Source organism: Micropterus salmoides, unplaced genomic scaffold (genome assembly GCF_014851395.1).
Source record: "Micropterus salmoides isolate LMB-PRFRI ecotype aquatic unplaced genomic scaffold, ASM1485139v1 Ms_hic_scaffold_15, whole genome shotgun sequence".
NCBI classification, from domain to species: domain Eukaryota; kingdom Metazoa; phylum Chordata; class Actinopteri; order Centrarchiformes; family Centrarchidae; genus Micropterus; species Micropterus salmoides.
The window spans coordinates 13,656,546-13,672,313 of NW_024040596.1; the positions used below are offsets into that span (position 1 = coordinate 13,656,546).

Here is a 15,768-nt window from a genome sequence, read left to right on the forward strand (position 1 = left end):
CCCTAAGCTGGTGCTCACTTTCAGGCTTTTTCTCTCCTTGTCATTCACATTGATTAGATTAGACCCAGGTGGCAAGCAGATTTCTTTGGCACAACAATAAAAAATGGTGATACAGTGCTTGAAAAAAATACCACACATTGTTTTATGCTCAACTGAACATTGAACAATAATTATGTTTTTATAATTATATGTTTTTTTATATTTTCACAGATTATTGATGGATATTTCTATATGTTTAAATAGTATATGTAGATGAAATACTGTTTTTAGGGACCCAGTGCATTACGCTCAGCTGGTCAATGGCGGGTTTGGCAGAAGGCATGGATCCCAACCTGCATCTCCCAGAGGGATGTGGCTGGCCACAGCATAACAAAACAACCCCCTCCTCTTTGGTTATGTCCACTAGCTCAGTCTGATAAATAAACACCAGAGCACCTGGGGAAACAAACTGAGTTGCTGCACGGGTGTTCAACAATTGGTTTGTTCAGGGGTGGGGGGGTGGGGGGTAGCAAGCTCATTTTGCTTATTAAAGATCAGTGATGGAAGTGAACCATAATCCTGTAATGAGGAGCGCAGAGAGTGGCCTCTTTTGCTTGGGCACAGACAAGCCTGTGCTTGTATGATTCACAGGAATAGATTGCTGGACCCTATAGCCTTACTGTAATGACCTCTCTTGTTAGCTTCAGAGATTCATGGCTGTTCATTAGAGATACAAACTTGTGGATGTGCCCACCAGTGAAAGTCAGATTGCACGATGCACAGTTGCTGATTAATGACACTTCACTGTTACTAAACCCAAAGTTGTTCAGGTAAGTGTAAATGATCAGTTTTTGAAGCCATGCTCGGTGATGTCATACAGAACTGCTTTATGGTGAAAGGTGTTTCTAATAATTTACAAGTACATACAGGAGAATGACACATAGAAACATCTTTTAAAATAATGCAATTGAATACATCTCCATAAACTACAGTTTAATAAATTACCCTAATGTTGAATCAACACCTCTGTGACACAGCATAAGCTTCATAAAGGTTGTATTGAATTAATTATTGTTAAGGTGCACTCAATGAAATTTATAAATCCAGTGCAATTTACAAAGGCCTCAAAATTATGGAATGGACATTACATCAGTTTGTGTTAACTTGATAATAACCTTGTTAGTAAGTTAAGCAGGAAGGTGCAACCCCTCTCTGCACTTGGGAATGAGTCACTTTAACTTGTAGCCATTCTAATACTTTATTTCATCTTCTGAATCAACACCATCCTGACAAAGTTTTATTATACCTCGATGAGGATTTAAAAGGTCTAATTAAATGATGGAACATTTTGTGGTTCTACATGCTCTTTTCTATTTTTATTCTTTTGCACTTATCTCTGCTAACCATAAACTGAGACCTGCTCTGCACCCGGCTCTCACCAAATTTAATTTTTTAGTTGAATATAATTTGGCAGATCACATTATCTACAACGGTGAGACTTAATTAATATGAGGGGGGTTGGCCTCAGTCTATACAATAACTCCACAAATACAGAAATTAATTTTATTAAATTGTATCAAAATACATTTAAATTTAAAACAGTCCCGAAAATATTTGGTGTTTTAAGATTTCCCTTTACTTTCTGTGAGGTGCATTTGTAACAGCAGCCCTGTTATCAGTCCGCTGGTTCATAACTTTATAGGCATAAAATATTTACCAGCACTGGGACTCATAAACACATCTTCAGTGGGACGCCATGATTTCACGCTATATCACAAACATTTTAAGGCATCAGATGCACTGCCTGTCATGGACTGTCATTTTTTGGTGTGTTAATAATAAATCTTGGTTTCTTCGGCAGACATACTTTGGCACTCATAGCACATAAATAGGTAAATAACGCGGATAAATAGGTAAATAACGCAGCTGCGCCGTTCCAGCTGACAGTAGAAAACACTCTTTATGACCATAATACTTTTCATCTTTATCCTTTGTGTGTTTTTCTTGTCCATATGAATATGAAGAAACAGTCGGAGCCCATATGTTTTAATCAAATATAGGCCCATGTCACCCTACAAACAAATCACTTTGCTCACAGCGCTCCACAGATTGTCCTAATTAAGAGCTGTCTAATTAAATTACAGCCTTGAGTTAACCAATGGCAATACTTGTTTCATTAGCAAAGCAGGAAGCGTGATGGAAAGAAAATCCTTCCTGATTGCAGGATGGTGTCAATTGGCTAATTTGCTGCCTTCGGTACCTCAAGTCATAGCGAGGCGTTTTCATAGTGCTAGATTAGGAAAGGCGTGTGCAAAAGCTTGTGATATAGGTTGTGCTAATAGTGGCTTCCTATTGAGCTATGCAGGTCGAGAATTGCATCTCGCCAGCGAGTGAATTCTCCAAGAAATTTATGAATGTGGGCAGTGGCTTTCCGAGCTCCGATGGATCAGAGCTTCCGTTGCAGGACCATCCTATTATATGTGCAAGTGACAACCTGGAGAGAAGTTCACCTCTGAAAAAAAACTCTAGGGAGATGACGAATCAGTCAGAGGCAGACAATTTTCCCGACTCAAAGGACGCATCAGGGGACGTCCAGAGGGGCAAACTCTCTCCTGATCTTCACGGAGTCTCTGACATCCGTCATAATTTCGATGGATCTGCAGGAGAAAGGTGCATCTTTTCTCCATCTACCCAGCCGCAGTCAGTCTCAGCAGCTCCCAGTGCCATGTTCCCTTACCCGAGCCAGCATGGACCAGCGCACCCGGCTTTCTCTATTGGAAGTCCCAGCCGTTATATGGCTCATCACCCGGTCATAACTAATGGAGCTTATAACAGCCTTCTGACCAATACTTCTCCTCAAGGCTACCCGGCTGCGGGCTATCCTTACGCGCAACAGTATGGACACACTTACCAAGGAGGGGCTTTTTACCAGTTCTCCTCGGCGCAAGCAGGACTGGTTCCAGGGAAAGCGCAGGTGTATCTGTGCAACAGGGCCCTGTGGCTGAAGTTTCACAGACACCAAACAGAGATGATCATCACAAAGCAAGGACGGTGAGTGCGCGCACATTGGCTTATCTCTTATGCACCTGCAGAATTAGTCTAGGACATTTTGGCTCCATCATAGTAAAGCTTTTGTTTGTTAAACATTTACATGTATTATCCCAATCTGAGTTTTTTAATATTTTTTTTTTTATGAGAGGCGTTTTTCCAAATCTGTGTTCCTTTATCTTCCACAGACGAATGTTCCCATTTTTAAGCTTTAACATTTCTGGCCTTGACCCAACTGCACACTACAATATATTTGTGGATGTAATACTCGCTGATCCAAATCACTGGCGATTTCAAGGAGGCAAGTGGGTGCCATGTGGGAAAGCAGACACGAATGTAATAGGTATTATGATTCCTTTATTCCTCGGTTTATTGCACAATTAACATTTTTAATTCCATTATAAAAGTTTTTGTGTTTTTGTTTTGATCTATTTTGATCACCGTATGTGGTTAAAAAAACCCATCTGATTTGAAAAATTCAGGCAAACAAATTTATTTGTAATAATAAACCATATATTGTGTGTTTTATTTATCTGCGATTTCTTTTTAGGAAACAGGGTTTATATGCACCCGGACTCACCAAATACCGGTGCGCACTGGATGCGTCAAGAAATATCATTTGGAAAGCTAAAGCTTACAAACAACAAAGGTGCCTCCAACAACACGGGGCAGGTAATGCATCATATCCAATGCTTCAGTGACATTTTAAAAAAAATTTATATAATACCAGTTACTTTTCTTTCTTGTTTATTCACAGCCTAAGTATTACTTTCCATCTGGAGGGGTTTTACTCTCTTACTGGCTGTATCACTTAAGGCGCAACAGCAGTAGTGCAGTGATATTACAATAATGATAAAATAACGATAAACTGAGCTAAATCAGTTTAATTTTTTTCTGTACTGAGTTATCCAACGTTTGAAGCTGGCTTTCCTGACGTGCGTCCTTCATTGAATCTCCAGATGGTGGTTCTTCAGTCTCTCCACAAGTACCAGCCCCGGCTCCATGTGGTGGAAGTGAACGAGGACGGGACAGAAGACACCAGCCAACCAGGAAGAGTCCAGACTTTCACCTTCACAGAAACGCAATTCATCGCTGTCACAGCTTACCAGAATACCGATGTACGACCTCTTAATATTTGACACATCACTACAAATGTCCGCCCCAAAAGTCTCTTATCCATTTAAAAAAAAAAAACTATTTCAATATTATTGAAAAAAAAAAAACAGTATTTATTTTCTACATTTTAAAACATTACTCATTTAAGTTATTTATCTAAATTAAAGTAGAACTGCGTAATTTTAATTGGATTTTCTTTTTTAACAAGACTTTGGGTGGAAATACTTCATTCCATTGGCACGATTTCTCACAAAAAAATAAGACTCAATACTAAATAAGAAATATTATTTTCGGTATTGACTGCAGTGCGCTGATCTACAAACACACGTTTTTGTTTTCTAATCAATGCATTATTTGTTTCCACAGATTACGCAACTGAAAATTGATCACAATCCGTTTGCTAAAGGATTTCGGGACAACTATGACACGTAAGACTTGCTTTCTTTTCTTTAAACAAAATGTATTCGATCGGACAATTGTCAATCGAAACCTCTTTGTTTTATTAGAAGCTGCGTAAGTTGAACCCATAAAAAGTCTTGCTCAACAATCAGGTTACCTCTTAAAAGCTTAATACACTTCTATAGTTCTGCTGAATATTTAGTGAAGGGCCTGATGATATTCTGAAAATGAATCAGGGGCCTAAAAAATGAATGTTTTTTGTACTATAATTTTCATGTTAACAAATGTCTTAGGCCAGAAATGTCTTGTAAATATTTGATAAAAAAAACCCATTAGTATCCAAATATTCGTTAAAATCGGTCCTTTATATTCTGTTGGTGACATTATTACTCGTGTGTTCATGTGAGTTCGGGTTGGCTTGCATTGACAATAAGTGCATATTGACGGGCGGTTTTCATATTGATGCATAAAATTCAGATGGGAAAATTCTGAACAAAGCGCCAACTTTTTGGGAATGCAACTTTGCATTTATCGTATTTGTTTTCTTTGTATAAGGCAGTGGGCCTTTATTCCAAATACTCCACTTGCATAAAGGTTATACTTGATACGATAAATGTTTTTAAACATTGCAATTATCTATACATTATTATTACAACATTTCCCACTAAATAAAGTCATTGGTGAAATGGACAATGACCTACATTTCTTTGGTTTTTAGAGAACCAGCACAGCGCACTGCTTAGTTACTGAATTGTTTCTCTGTTTTTCTCTCCATCTTTTCAGTGTCTACACAGGCTGCGACATCGACCGCCTAACTCCATCACCGGGTGACTCTCCGCGTTCACAGATCGTGCCGGGTGCGAGATATGCCATGCCTAGCTCTTTCCTGCAGGACCAATTTGTCAGCACTTATGCCAAATCTCGCTTTCACCCTGGCATGGGGACTGGTCCTGGCACGGAGCGCAGCGTCCCACTCGGCAACAGCTTGCTATCCCCGCAGCAAAGCGAGGAGCCCACTGTTGCCACCCCCCCGCAGCGATGGTTTGTCACCCCTGCCAACAACCGACTGGACTTTGCTGCCTCGGCATACGACGCTGCTGATTTCGCCGGTAACGCGGCCACCTTGCTGTCCTACGCAGCCGCCGGAGTGAAGGCTCTTCCCCTGCCGACTGCAGGCTGCTCCAACCGGCCTCTTGGCTATTACGCAGACCCGTCAGGCTGGGGAGGACGCACGCCGCCGCAGTACTGTGGCGTAAATAGCAAATCCAGCTCGGTCTTTTCCTGCTGGCCCGCTAACTCTATCGGCGGTAGAGCGGGCACTAACTACCTGGCTGAGGAGGGAGATTCCATCCCGACAGAGAGGTCACCGATCGGCGGCTCGGAGGAGACCAAACCCAAAGACATAACGTCAGAGTCGAGCTGGATAGAGACGCCGTCCTCCATAAAGTCAATTGATTCGAGCGATTCTGGTATCTTTGAACAGGCCAAAAGGAGAAGGATCTCACCTTCTGCCACGCCGGTTTCAGAGACAGTGTCCCCATTAAAATCTGAGCTGCTGGCACAGAGAGAGTGTGAGAAAAACTGCACAAAGGACATTGGTTATTACAGTTTCTATGCTCACAGTTAAAAACAATGAAATGTGAATCTATCTATCTATCTATCTATCTATCTATCTATCTATCTATCTATCTATCTATCTATCTATCTATCTATCTATCTATCTGGTTAATCAATAATAAAAAAGATTAAATAGACTGTCACCTCCACAGTTAATGGCCAAAGTGTAAATTCTTCCACTACGGACTACTCAGTTCTGTAATGGGTTGGGCGCCTTGTTTCCACACGGCAAAGTAACAAAAAACAAACACTGTAATTATGAATATAATGTACATAATATTGAACATTTTGGTGATAGTGACTAGATGTACACAAATTAGATTAAATCTGATTCATAAGTAGTGCTTTAAAAAGCGAAGCCTCTTCTGTTAAGTAGCCTGAACTGTTAGTAAAGAAGGATAATGAGAATCTGTACATTAAAATGTTCTTGTGTAGCATATGCTGGCATAATAATCTCTGTCAGTGAAAAAAAAGTGTATTTTGTACTTTATCAAAGCCGTAGGCTACCAAAAGTTTATGACGTTAATGATCACTGCTACATTCATGATACCTGTGGTTAAAGAAGTTGTAAATGTTGGTAATGTAGACTTAGTCTTTTTTTTAAAAATGTTTTATTTCAACCGCTTATTTTTCATAGCCTGTAGCCTATATGCTATGCTGTTCTGAAAATATCTGTATCTGCTGTAATGTGATTGAAACGTAATAAATGATGTTATCATGAGGACAAGTAAGCCATCTTTTTTTATCATGCTGCTATTAAAATGTTATGCATTTCAAATGCATTTAAAACAGACAAAGAATTTAATGTAGCTATTTTTCGTGAACGCGTCATGTGGAGCAAGGTCGATGACAGAGCTCCAAACGAAAGTGAATGAAATGAAGAATTTTTAATGATCAATTAGAAGTTATCCCAATTAGATGATGATTAAGAGAGACACTCGTGCATCGCATATCTCTTCACATGTGATAGCCGAGACAGTCCCTCTTATAGCCTACTGATTGGTCTAGAATATGAAAAAAAAAAAAAAAACAGCTCACGGATTCAAAGGTCCATTTATTGAGACTCCCATATGGCCCAAGTTCAATTAAAGAGTTTATTTAGGCTATTATTAAAAATAATTGGTGCCTAATAATGGGGAGCACTGTGAATAGAGTCAATGTGTAGCCTAACTTTTATATACATCACAATTCAAATCGATCCAGGTGGTCATTAACAATTATGAATCCCTGCTTGACTGAATGGATCTGCCATTAATCTGATTCAACAATAAGGATTGTTGCAGCAACATTTGGCTGGAATGACTTTACTTTGCCAAAGAGGGTGAAAACTTATTATTATTAATTTTTCATAGTTACACACTGTGAAAGTTGAAAACTGTGAAGTTGACAAGTTTCCTGTTCGGCAGCCAAAGGAAGTGACATCAAAAATAAAGTATTGCCTGTGTGAAAATGTGCAAAGTACAGACCCGGAGAAGACAACACGTGCCCTTGTAAAATGTGTGTTGAAAGGTAGCATTTTCTATCAAATTAAATCAATGACGTTAAGAAATATAATTAATTTGGACACATAATAAGCTCAATATATACTTTATTCGAATTTCACTGTGAGGGAGATGCTCACAGCAGTCAGTAATATGTGTGATATTTAAATGTCATAAAGCTTGTCATAAAGCGTGTTGTAAAGTGTGTAAATGCTCACTCTTCACAGTCAGCATAAGTCTTCCCAGGGATAAACAGCAGATGGCGATAACTGAATGCAGGTTCTGTAATCAAACAGCTTTTCATTATGTGGCCCGGAGCTCTCTGGGGGGCTGCTATGAGATATCTGAAGCGCACAGATTAAAAAAATTACTATAAACGAACTTCTATTTATGACTCAATTAAAGGGCGCACTGCGGTTTGCCTCTGGATTCAACCACACGTGGTGGTGAACAGATGGCGATACTTTATATCAGTTAAAGGAATTACCTGCTGTTAAAAAACACATGATGAACACATCAAAGAGGGAAGTAGCCTGAACACTCTCCCTGATCACAACAGACAAAAGTGTAGCCCTACGTAGGCTTTAAGGACTTAAATTCACAATTCAAATACAATTGTACAACTAAACCTATCCTTATATAAATGCATTGCATGGATGACTGGAACAGTCCTGCACCCAGAGTTGGACCCGAGGGTAAAGGCCTAGGTTCATCCTCAAGGTCAGTGAGTTCCTACTTTAACACAAACCTTGTCAAATTTCTCATCTCATTGTCATTCCGCAGCTATATTTCGATGGGCATTGATTATCGGATTTAGTTTACAGTCACCACTACCTCTGGAAGCGGTCTCTCTCTACTCGCCTCTGCGTCTGAAACAAAGGATCAACATCTCAAGAGTGACGCCTCCACGTCAGCGTGCAGAGATGCGCATGTTTTTATGAAAGAGGAGAGCAGCACGAGAGGCGCAAATCATCACCGAGCCGCTGACCAACGGTGATTTAAACATGTGACCGCTGTGTGGTCGCTCAGTTTTTGCTTCACCTGCCGGGATTATACACAGCGGAGGTCTCTGCTCCATCTCTCCGATACGGTGCACTGCTGGGAGAAGACGATGGACGCTACGGACCAAGGCACTCCGATAGAGCCGCTGCTGCCAACGGTAAAGAGCATTGATCTCTTGGGACAAAGATTTACTTATGTAGATTCATCTATCAGGACGTCCTTTTCAAAAAATCCACACTGTCAAGCTTAATCTATGTACTGAAATGCTAGAAGCAGAGTCGATATCTCTCCACCTGTGGAGCTTTGAGCACTGGCAGCTCAACTGCAGAGCAGTTAAGAAAAGGACTTTGTCTTGCTAATGAAGATGAATGACAGTACCTATGCCAACTTGCAATATGATATTGCATCGTTTGTGATCATTTTATTCAATCTATTTTAGTGAGCCAACATGTGACTTAACCTTTAGAATGTGAAAGTTTCTGAACAGCACTAGGCTTTCATGCTTTTCTTTAATGTATGAGAATGCTGATGCTGTTTTACAGTATGCTATATAACATTTACCCTTGCAGTGATGTTTCATTACTTTATGTTATCTCCTTTAATATATGACAAATCCCTGATGTGACAGATGTCCTATAAATATGGTAAATTCAGACAGGAGTGACCTTGTGTCATCTTATGTTTTATTGTATGTATGTTATGTACGTTGGGATGATGTTGTAGTTGCACAGCTACAAGCTGTACAAATGCATACTCAGGCAGCTAGCTCTCACAGTTATCTTCACAAAAAGTATTTCTGGAGAAGTCTGGTAATCCTGGTGATATAAAAGAAAATAAAGCCTCTCAGGGGATGTTCTCAGAGACATGTGGGCCCATCCTCATTGCTCTTTGCTGAACACTTTGGAGGAGATTTGTTGTCATTGTCCCATTTGCTGTTTACATCAAAACAGATTTTTCCATTTAGCAGAAGGCTTTAGACTGACAGGCTTTTGGCTGAGAGTTTCTTTGCTCTCGTACTATACTTTTAGAGCCATGTCGCTTTGGTTTCAAAATGTAAGGCAGCGACCTGGCCTTAAAAGTCTCTGAACATTTAAGAATCTAAAAATAACATGTCAGAGTTAATCTTTATCTGATTTGGAGGGGGAAAAAAGTTTAAATGTGAACTTGTAACTTTATAGATTATGCTTATATAAATATATATGTGTATTTATACACACACACATAACATTTCTATCTTTTTATCTTTCAGATCAATTCTTCCTTTGGTTCATCAGTTGGGCGTAGAAGTTTGGTGAGTTACATTCAGTTACATATTTCACTATGAGGATCAAACTATAAAATGTTAAATTTTTTTGTATGGTAAATGAGGTAAATGTTTGGTCTTAGATGACAAAGTGTACATAGACTGACAAAGTTGATTTGACATTGAATCACGAGTTGATTTGATGCAACATGACAAGCTTGTCTATAGCTTTACTTAACAAAAAGAGGAAAGAGAGGAGGCACAGTAAAAATTGAGCTTTTTCTTGCTGCTGTGCAGCAGCGATGATGTCAGAGATATAATCTCATGATGAGACACTATAGCTCTGCCGATAGATCAATCACAAATGACAGTTGTTTGACACAACAGAAGGGCACCAGCATTTCAGGCATGGTGTGAAGCAGGGCAGCACGAGTTTGCACTGCAGAGCTCATGCCTGTAGACTGTGTTGCACACTGTCTAGCTGATTATATAGCAGAGGAAACAGAGGGAAAGCTCATGCATTCTGAAAACTTGGATGCTCCTTGGCTCTTCAAATATCAGGTAGGATGAGACTTGATCTGCATCTTCACTGTTGTAACATTATGGCAATCGAAATCACTTGTTTATTGACGTGAAGTACCTCTTTGAGGAAATATTCATATTGATATGTGATCAACAGAGGGCAAGGTGTATTTCACAATTACCCTTCTCTCTAAGTGTACAAAAAGAGCATAATATTCTGGCAACCCCCCCCCCCAGAAAACAACAAACTGGAAAAGAGCTTTTTCCTGCTAACTACTACTGATCCATCTTGCAGTTGATGGTTGCAAATACTAAGTGAGGGCTCAAAGCTGTAAAACACCTTAAATGGCGGCTCTGGAAATTAGTGCCGATGTGACCTCTTACAGGATGCTGAAGTTTATGGCAGAGACATTTAAGGATTACAGTGCCACACGAAAGCCTGTGCAGTTAATGATATTGCTGCCACTGATGGCTACAAAATCGCCGCAGCCATCTGTAGGGATCAGATTCAAGTGTGTGCCACATCCTGTGATATCACTTCAGCTGTGTGGTTTGCCAGTCCCTCAACATGATTTTTCTGGTGAGTCGATGATTATTAGCGGAGTGTAGTTTTGCCTAATTGGACCACTATACTTATCTTTGGATTCCTGTATTTCTTCAGAACCTACTTTGTTCGTGTCTGTCATGGATGTGTTAACATCCCATTGCATTATATTGCACAAAAACAGCAAACCTAGCAAACAGCTTTGTCTATAAGTCTGATCATCTGGTTTTTATTCAGAACCATCATGCCAGATGCTTCAAGTGGAACTTGATTCTAGTGCACTTATTAAGGAATATAATTGTAAAATATATGAGGTCCTCCCAGCCAAGTCAGAAATTCTGGACACACCATTGCCTTCAGGCAGGGAACAGAATAGATTGCAATTTATCATTACATTAGCATTACAGTTTTTGACAATTTCTATATACGAAGTTCAAGTTTTTTCAGAACTTTTCTGTTCTCTTTACCGACATGCCATGTTAATCAACCCTGCCTTCTGCATTTGGCCACAAGTTCTCATCCACATCACACCTTACGTCCTCTCTTGCAACACACCTGGGAATGGATCTTTTTGCACATCTGAGGCCATCTCTGGCAATCCCTTGCAGATATGTCCAGACATGCAGCATTCATTGCGTCCAACAGGGGCATCTGATCATGTGGACTTTCAGTGGCCATAAACTTTTCACATCCATGTGGAAAATAATTCCTCATGGATGTATATAATTCCTTATACCTATGGGGTTGAAGAATGGAGAGTTAGGATGAATAAATTGTGTTGCCAGGGATGTGCTTTAAACCACTCTGACTAGAAGAGAATGGTGAAATGCCACATCGTCCCATATGCTACATCACTTGAACTCTTTTGTCACCTGCCACAAGTCTTTCATAAACTGTAAAGGAATGGTAATAGGCCCTCACTATTTAGTCCACAATGACTTTGGTTGTGCACTTTTTTGAAAAAGTGTAAACATTATTGAGAAATATTTGTTAGCAATTGTAAAAAAATAGTGTTTTTATAAACCATTGTATGTGAGCATGGTGCAATGGGCTAATGTGGCTGGTGTTTTAGTAACAAATACAGGCAGTTTAATCTGAGCAGGGATGTTGATCCCATGCCCTGTATATTTGTAGACAGATTATCAACATCAGCCTTGTGGGCTGGCCAGCCCATGTGGTGCTGCAGCTGTGAACAGCAGTGCCCTTCATTATCATAATGCCTCGATTGTCAACTGGTGGTCAAGATGGCTCAGGGAAAAGCTGATATCAAGCAAGCTTTCAGGATAAAAATATCTACTTTAGTTAGTGCTTTGATCGTAATTTCTAGGAGCCAGGGTTGGTTCTGCAGCAATCTCTCCAGCAGCACAGGCAGTTGTTTGTTTGTTTTTGCTTTCTTAATCTCTTGCTGCCTGTGATTTACAGTAAAAGCCAGTGTCAAATGAGTTTTCTTAAATCCACACCATTGGTGCACTAATCAACACCAGTATGGTCCTCAGCTCCAGTAAGTAGTCATGAGAGATTGTTCAGCACGCATTGTAGCAGATCAGTTGATGGATGAATGTTTGAAGTGTTGGTGGTTTTCCTTACTAATATAGTTTTTGAAAAACCTATTTTATTGACAGCTTATGCTCAAACTTAAATATCCTAAAACAGTATTCGCCATTTTACAATATGTGTTATGATGTAGCAAAAGGCATTTAAGGCAATGAGCTACGCTAAAAACAAGGCTTACATAGTCTGTTGCAGGCCTTTGACATCCATTGAAAAGCTTGGACTCATCTTGAACTGAAGCGTCTGCAGATTGCTTCCATACTTGTTAGAGGTTTTATTTTGTGTGGTGTGTTGCAACAAAATGCTATAAATAAATAAGAATGTATTAAGAAGTTTGGACTTTTTGTCCCATTCATTGTTTCCTTATTAAGTTAGGCAAACCCAACACACTTGGTTACAATAATTACACTATTCTATCTATCTTAAAGAACACTGAGACTACTATATACAAAAACACTTGAAAACATTGCATACATCTCAATAAGAAAACTTTCAGTTTATTATACAAAAAAATTTCTACTCTTAAGCACACTGGACACACAGCCTGCCCTGCACTCCCCGTTCCCCACCCACATGCCCCAAGACACACCTGGCAGAGATCTGCATACTGAGTGTTTTATGTATGCATTCTTTTTTTTAATCAGCTAGTGGCTTAAATTGTAAAATGTAATTATAGGATACAGTCTGTTTTTAATTACACTTTTTTCACTCCAACACTTTGGTCCTAAGTGAGAGATCAACAACTATTGGATTCTCATGACAATTAAAAAGACATAGGCCTACATGGTCCACAGATGATCAATCCCAATAACTCTCTCTTTTACCATGTTAAAATGCTAATTATAATGTTATTAAAAGCACCCTTTCTTGTTATGTGCCAGACAGTCTTGTTGGAGTCATTGTGCCAGGTAGGGTTCATTGTGGTGAAAAAATTGGGAGAAAAACACCCACTGTGTCAGGGGACAGTAATGAGTCAATCAAGTCCCTCTGGCGTGTTGAAAAATGCTACCTTATGTGTTCCCATTTCCAATCCCATAACTCTCACAGTATTATGATATATTCTGTTGATTATATTATAACATCATTTCAGCATATTCTGATAGACTAATAATGATTTTTTTTATGCTGACGATGAGCCACTGTCTCGACTGCATGCCCAACAACAAGGTTTATGGGCATGGAAACAGACACACTTGTGGATCATAGCCATGCGCATAACCACTAAGTAGCACATCTCGTTAGGTAGCCTAAATCGACAGAACACCGGCTGGAGTTGCTGTAAATCTGTATTGCCTGTCATCTAATGCCGTGTGCAGACTACACGACTTTCAGCGGTGAAAAAGTTGCTGCCTGCTCTCATTGGCTGGATGTGGATATCGAGTCAGCCGACTCTTCCAGATATTTGGCATGCTAAATATTTGGCAGACGTCGGCGATGTGTCAGAAATGTGTTGGGGAGCCATTTTGATGCCTCATTGTATAGTTCACACATGGCTTGACTGGCGACTGCTGATCGACCGCTGATTTACTCCCGATCACAGCCTGACGGTTGCCCAGCGGCAAATCGGGCAAAAAATCGTGTAGTGTGAACTAGGCTTAACGGCAGGGCTCTCAAGTTTTATCAAAAGTTTGGAGTGCGATAACGCATGTTAGAGGAGTAGCCACTCAAATATTTGCAGTTCAATTTGAACTATAGTTTATAATTGACCCGAACAAATAGAAATTATAAAAATATGTAAGTCTGATAAAAGACTATTGATACATATTGTATTTCAAAAATACAAATGTAGCCTATCAAAAATAAAAAGAGATTTGGCCCCAAACGAGCCCAATGAACAGCAGTGCTCAATGTATATTGTACACATAGGCCTACTGTAGTATTGCAGAACTTGCCATTCAATTACTAGTTACTTTAAAAAATAGGCTTTTAGAGAGTTTAAATATGATGTTTTTATATAATTTTAATTACTTAACAGCTTATACAAGTCCAGCTAGTAGAACTACATCTGTTAGGCTAATTGACAGAAACTAAATTGGTATCTGATTTAGCATTAGTAATTTTTCATGTAAAAACATTTCATGGTTCCAGCTTTATAAACCTGAAGATTTGCTGCTTTAACGTTTTATTATTTTAATGTATTTTTATTGATTTTGAAGCTTGGACTAACAAAACAAGCATGCAAGGTGTCACGCAGGGCTCTCTCACTATTTTCAGAATTTATTACAATCGATTAATGGAGAAAATAATCAGCTGATTAATACTAAAAACAATCATTAATAGCAGTCTAATAAAAAACCACAACCAACTTCATTAATGCATGAGGAATAACAATCTAATGATATGATATATAGGCTAATAGTATAACAGTCATATGGGACATTTTTCTTTCTGCTTTGAGTAGGCTACCTTTATTTTTAATAGGCTACTTCTACATTTTCGTGCTTATAGCCTAATGACAATGTTTAACTGGTCTTGCACCTGAGCCACTTTGTAAAGTTTTGAACAGGTTGGAACCCTTCAGATCAACAAGAGCTGCTACATATAAAGTTCCATTTTGTAAAACATCTTTTGCCCAAAATGTTTTTTCTGTGAAAGGAGCCAATCAGTATGAAATGTGAAATAAAAAAAAACAAAGGAACAATTACTAAAATAAGAGACAATGAAAATAATTTCACTGCAGTGCAATTAGTGATGGTAAAAAGTGACTCTTTTGAATTTTGTTCATTAAAATGAACTATTCTTTTTGATTGAGTCATTTCGTTCATTTCCTCTTGATCATTCTCCATCATCTTTCTATGAAGCACCATAGGGCCGCAAACAAATTCAAACCATGTAAGAAACACAGAAATATGTTGTCAATATGCAATCGCCACTACTATACAACCAGACCAGACATATACAGTGGGTACGGAAAGTATTCAGACCCCTTTAAATTTTTCACTCTTTGTTTCATTGCAGCCATTTTCCAAAAATCAAAAAAAGTTCATTTTATTTCTCAGTAATGTACACTCAGCACCCCATCTTGACAGAAAAAAACAGAAATGTAGAAATTTTTGCAAATTTATTAAAAAAGAAAAACTGAAATATCACATGGTCATAAGTATTCAGACCCTTTGCTCAGTATTTAGTAGAAGCACCCTTTTGATCTAATACAGCCATGAGTCGTTTTGGGAAAGATGCAACAAGTTTTTCACATCTGGATTTGGGTATCCTCTGCCATTCCTCCTTGCAGATCCTCTCCAGTTCTGTCAGGTTGGATGGTAAAC

At 39.0% G+C, this 15,768-nt stretch overlaps 1 protein-coding gene across 1 annotated transcript in view; it reads left to right on the forward strand.

The window, feature by feature from the left end:
* The first annotated feature begins 2,243 nt into the window (after positions 1-2,243).
* LOC119904053 (sodium-driven chloride bicarbonate exchanger-like) overlaps positions 2,244-15,768 on the forward strand; it is a 34,818-nt gene continuing 21,293 nt past the window's right edge. The window contains 9 exon segments of the mRNA XM_038720436.1: positions 2,244-3,030; positions 3,216-3,370; positions 3,578-3,699; positions 3,987-4,145; positions 4,510-4,571; positions 5,326-6,111; positions 8,670-8,691; positions 8,694-8,799; positions 10,382-10,446. Of these exon segments, the coding sequence (XP_038576364.1) occupies positions 2,339-3,030; positions 3,216-3,370; positions 3,578-3,699; positions 3,987-4,145; positions 4,510-4,571; positions 5,326-6,111; positions 8,670-8,691; positions 8,694-8,799; positions 10,382-10,446 (2,169 nt within the window). The 5' untranslated portion in view covers positions 2,244-2,338.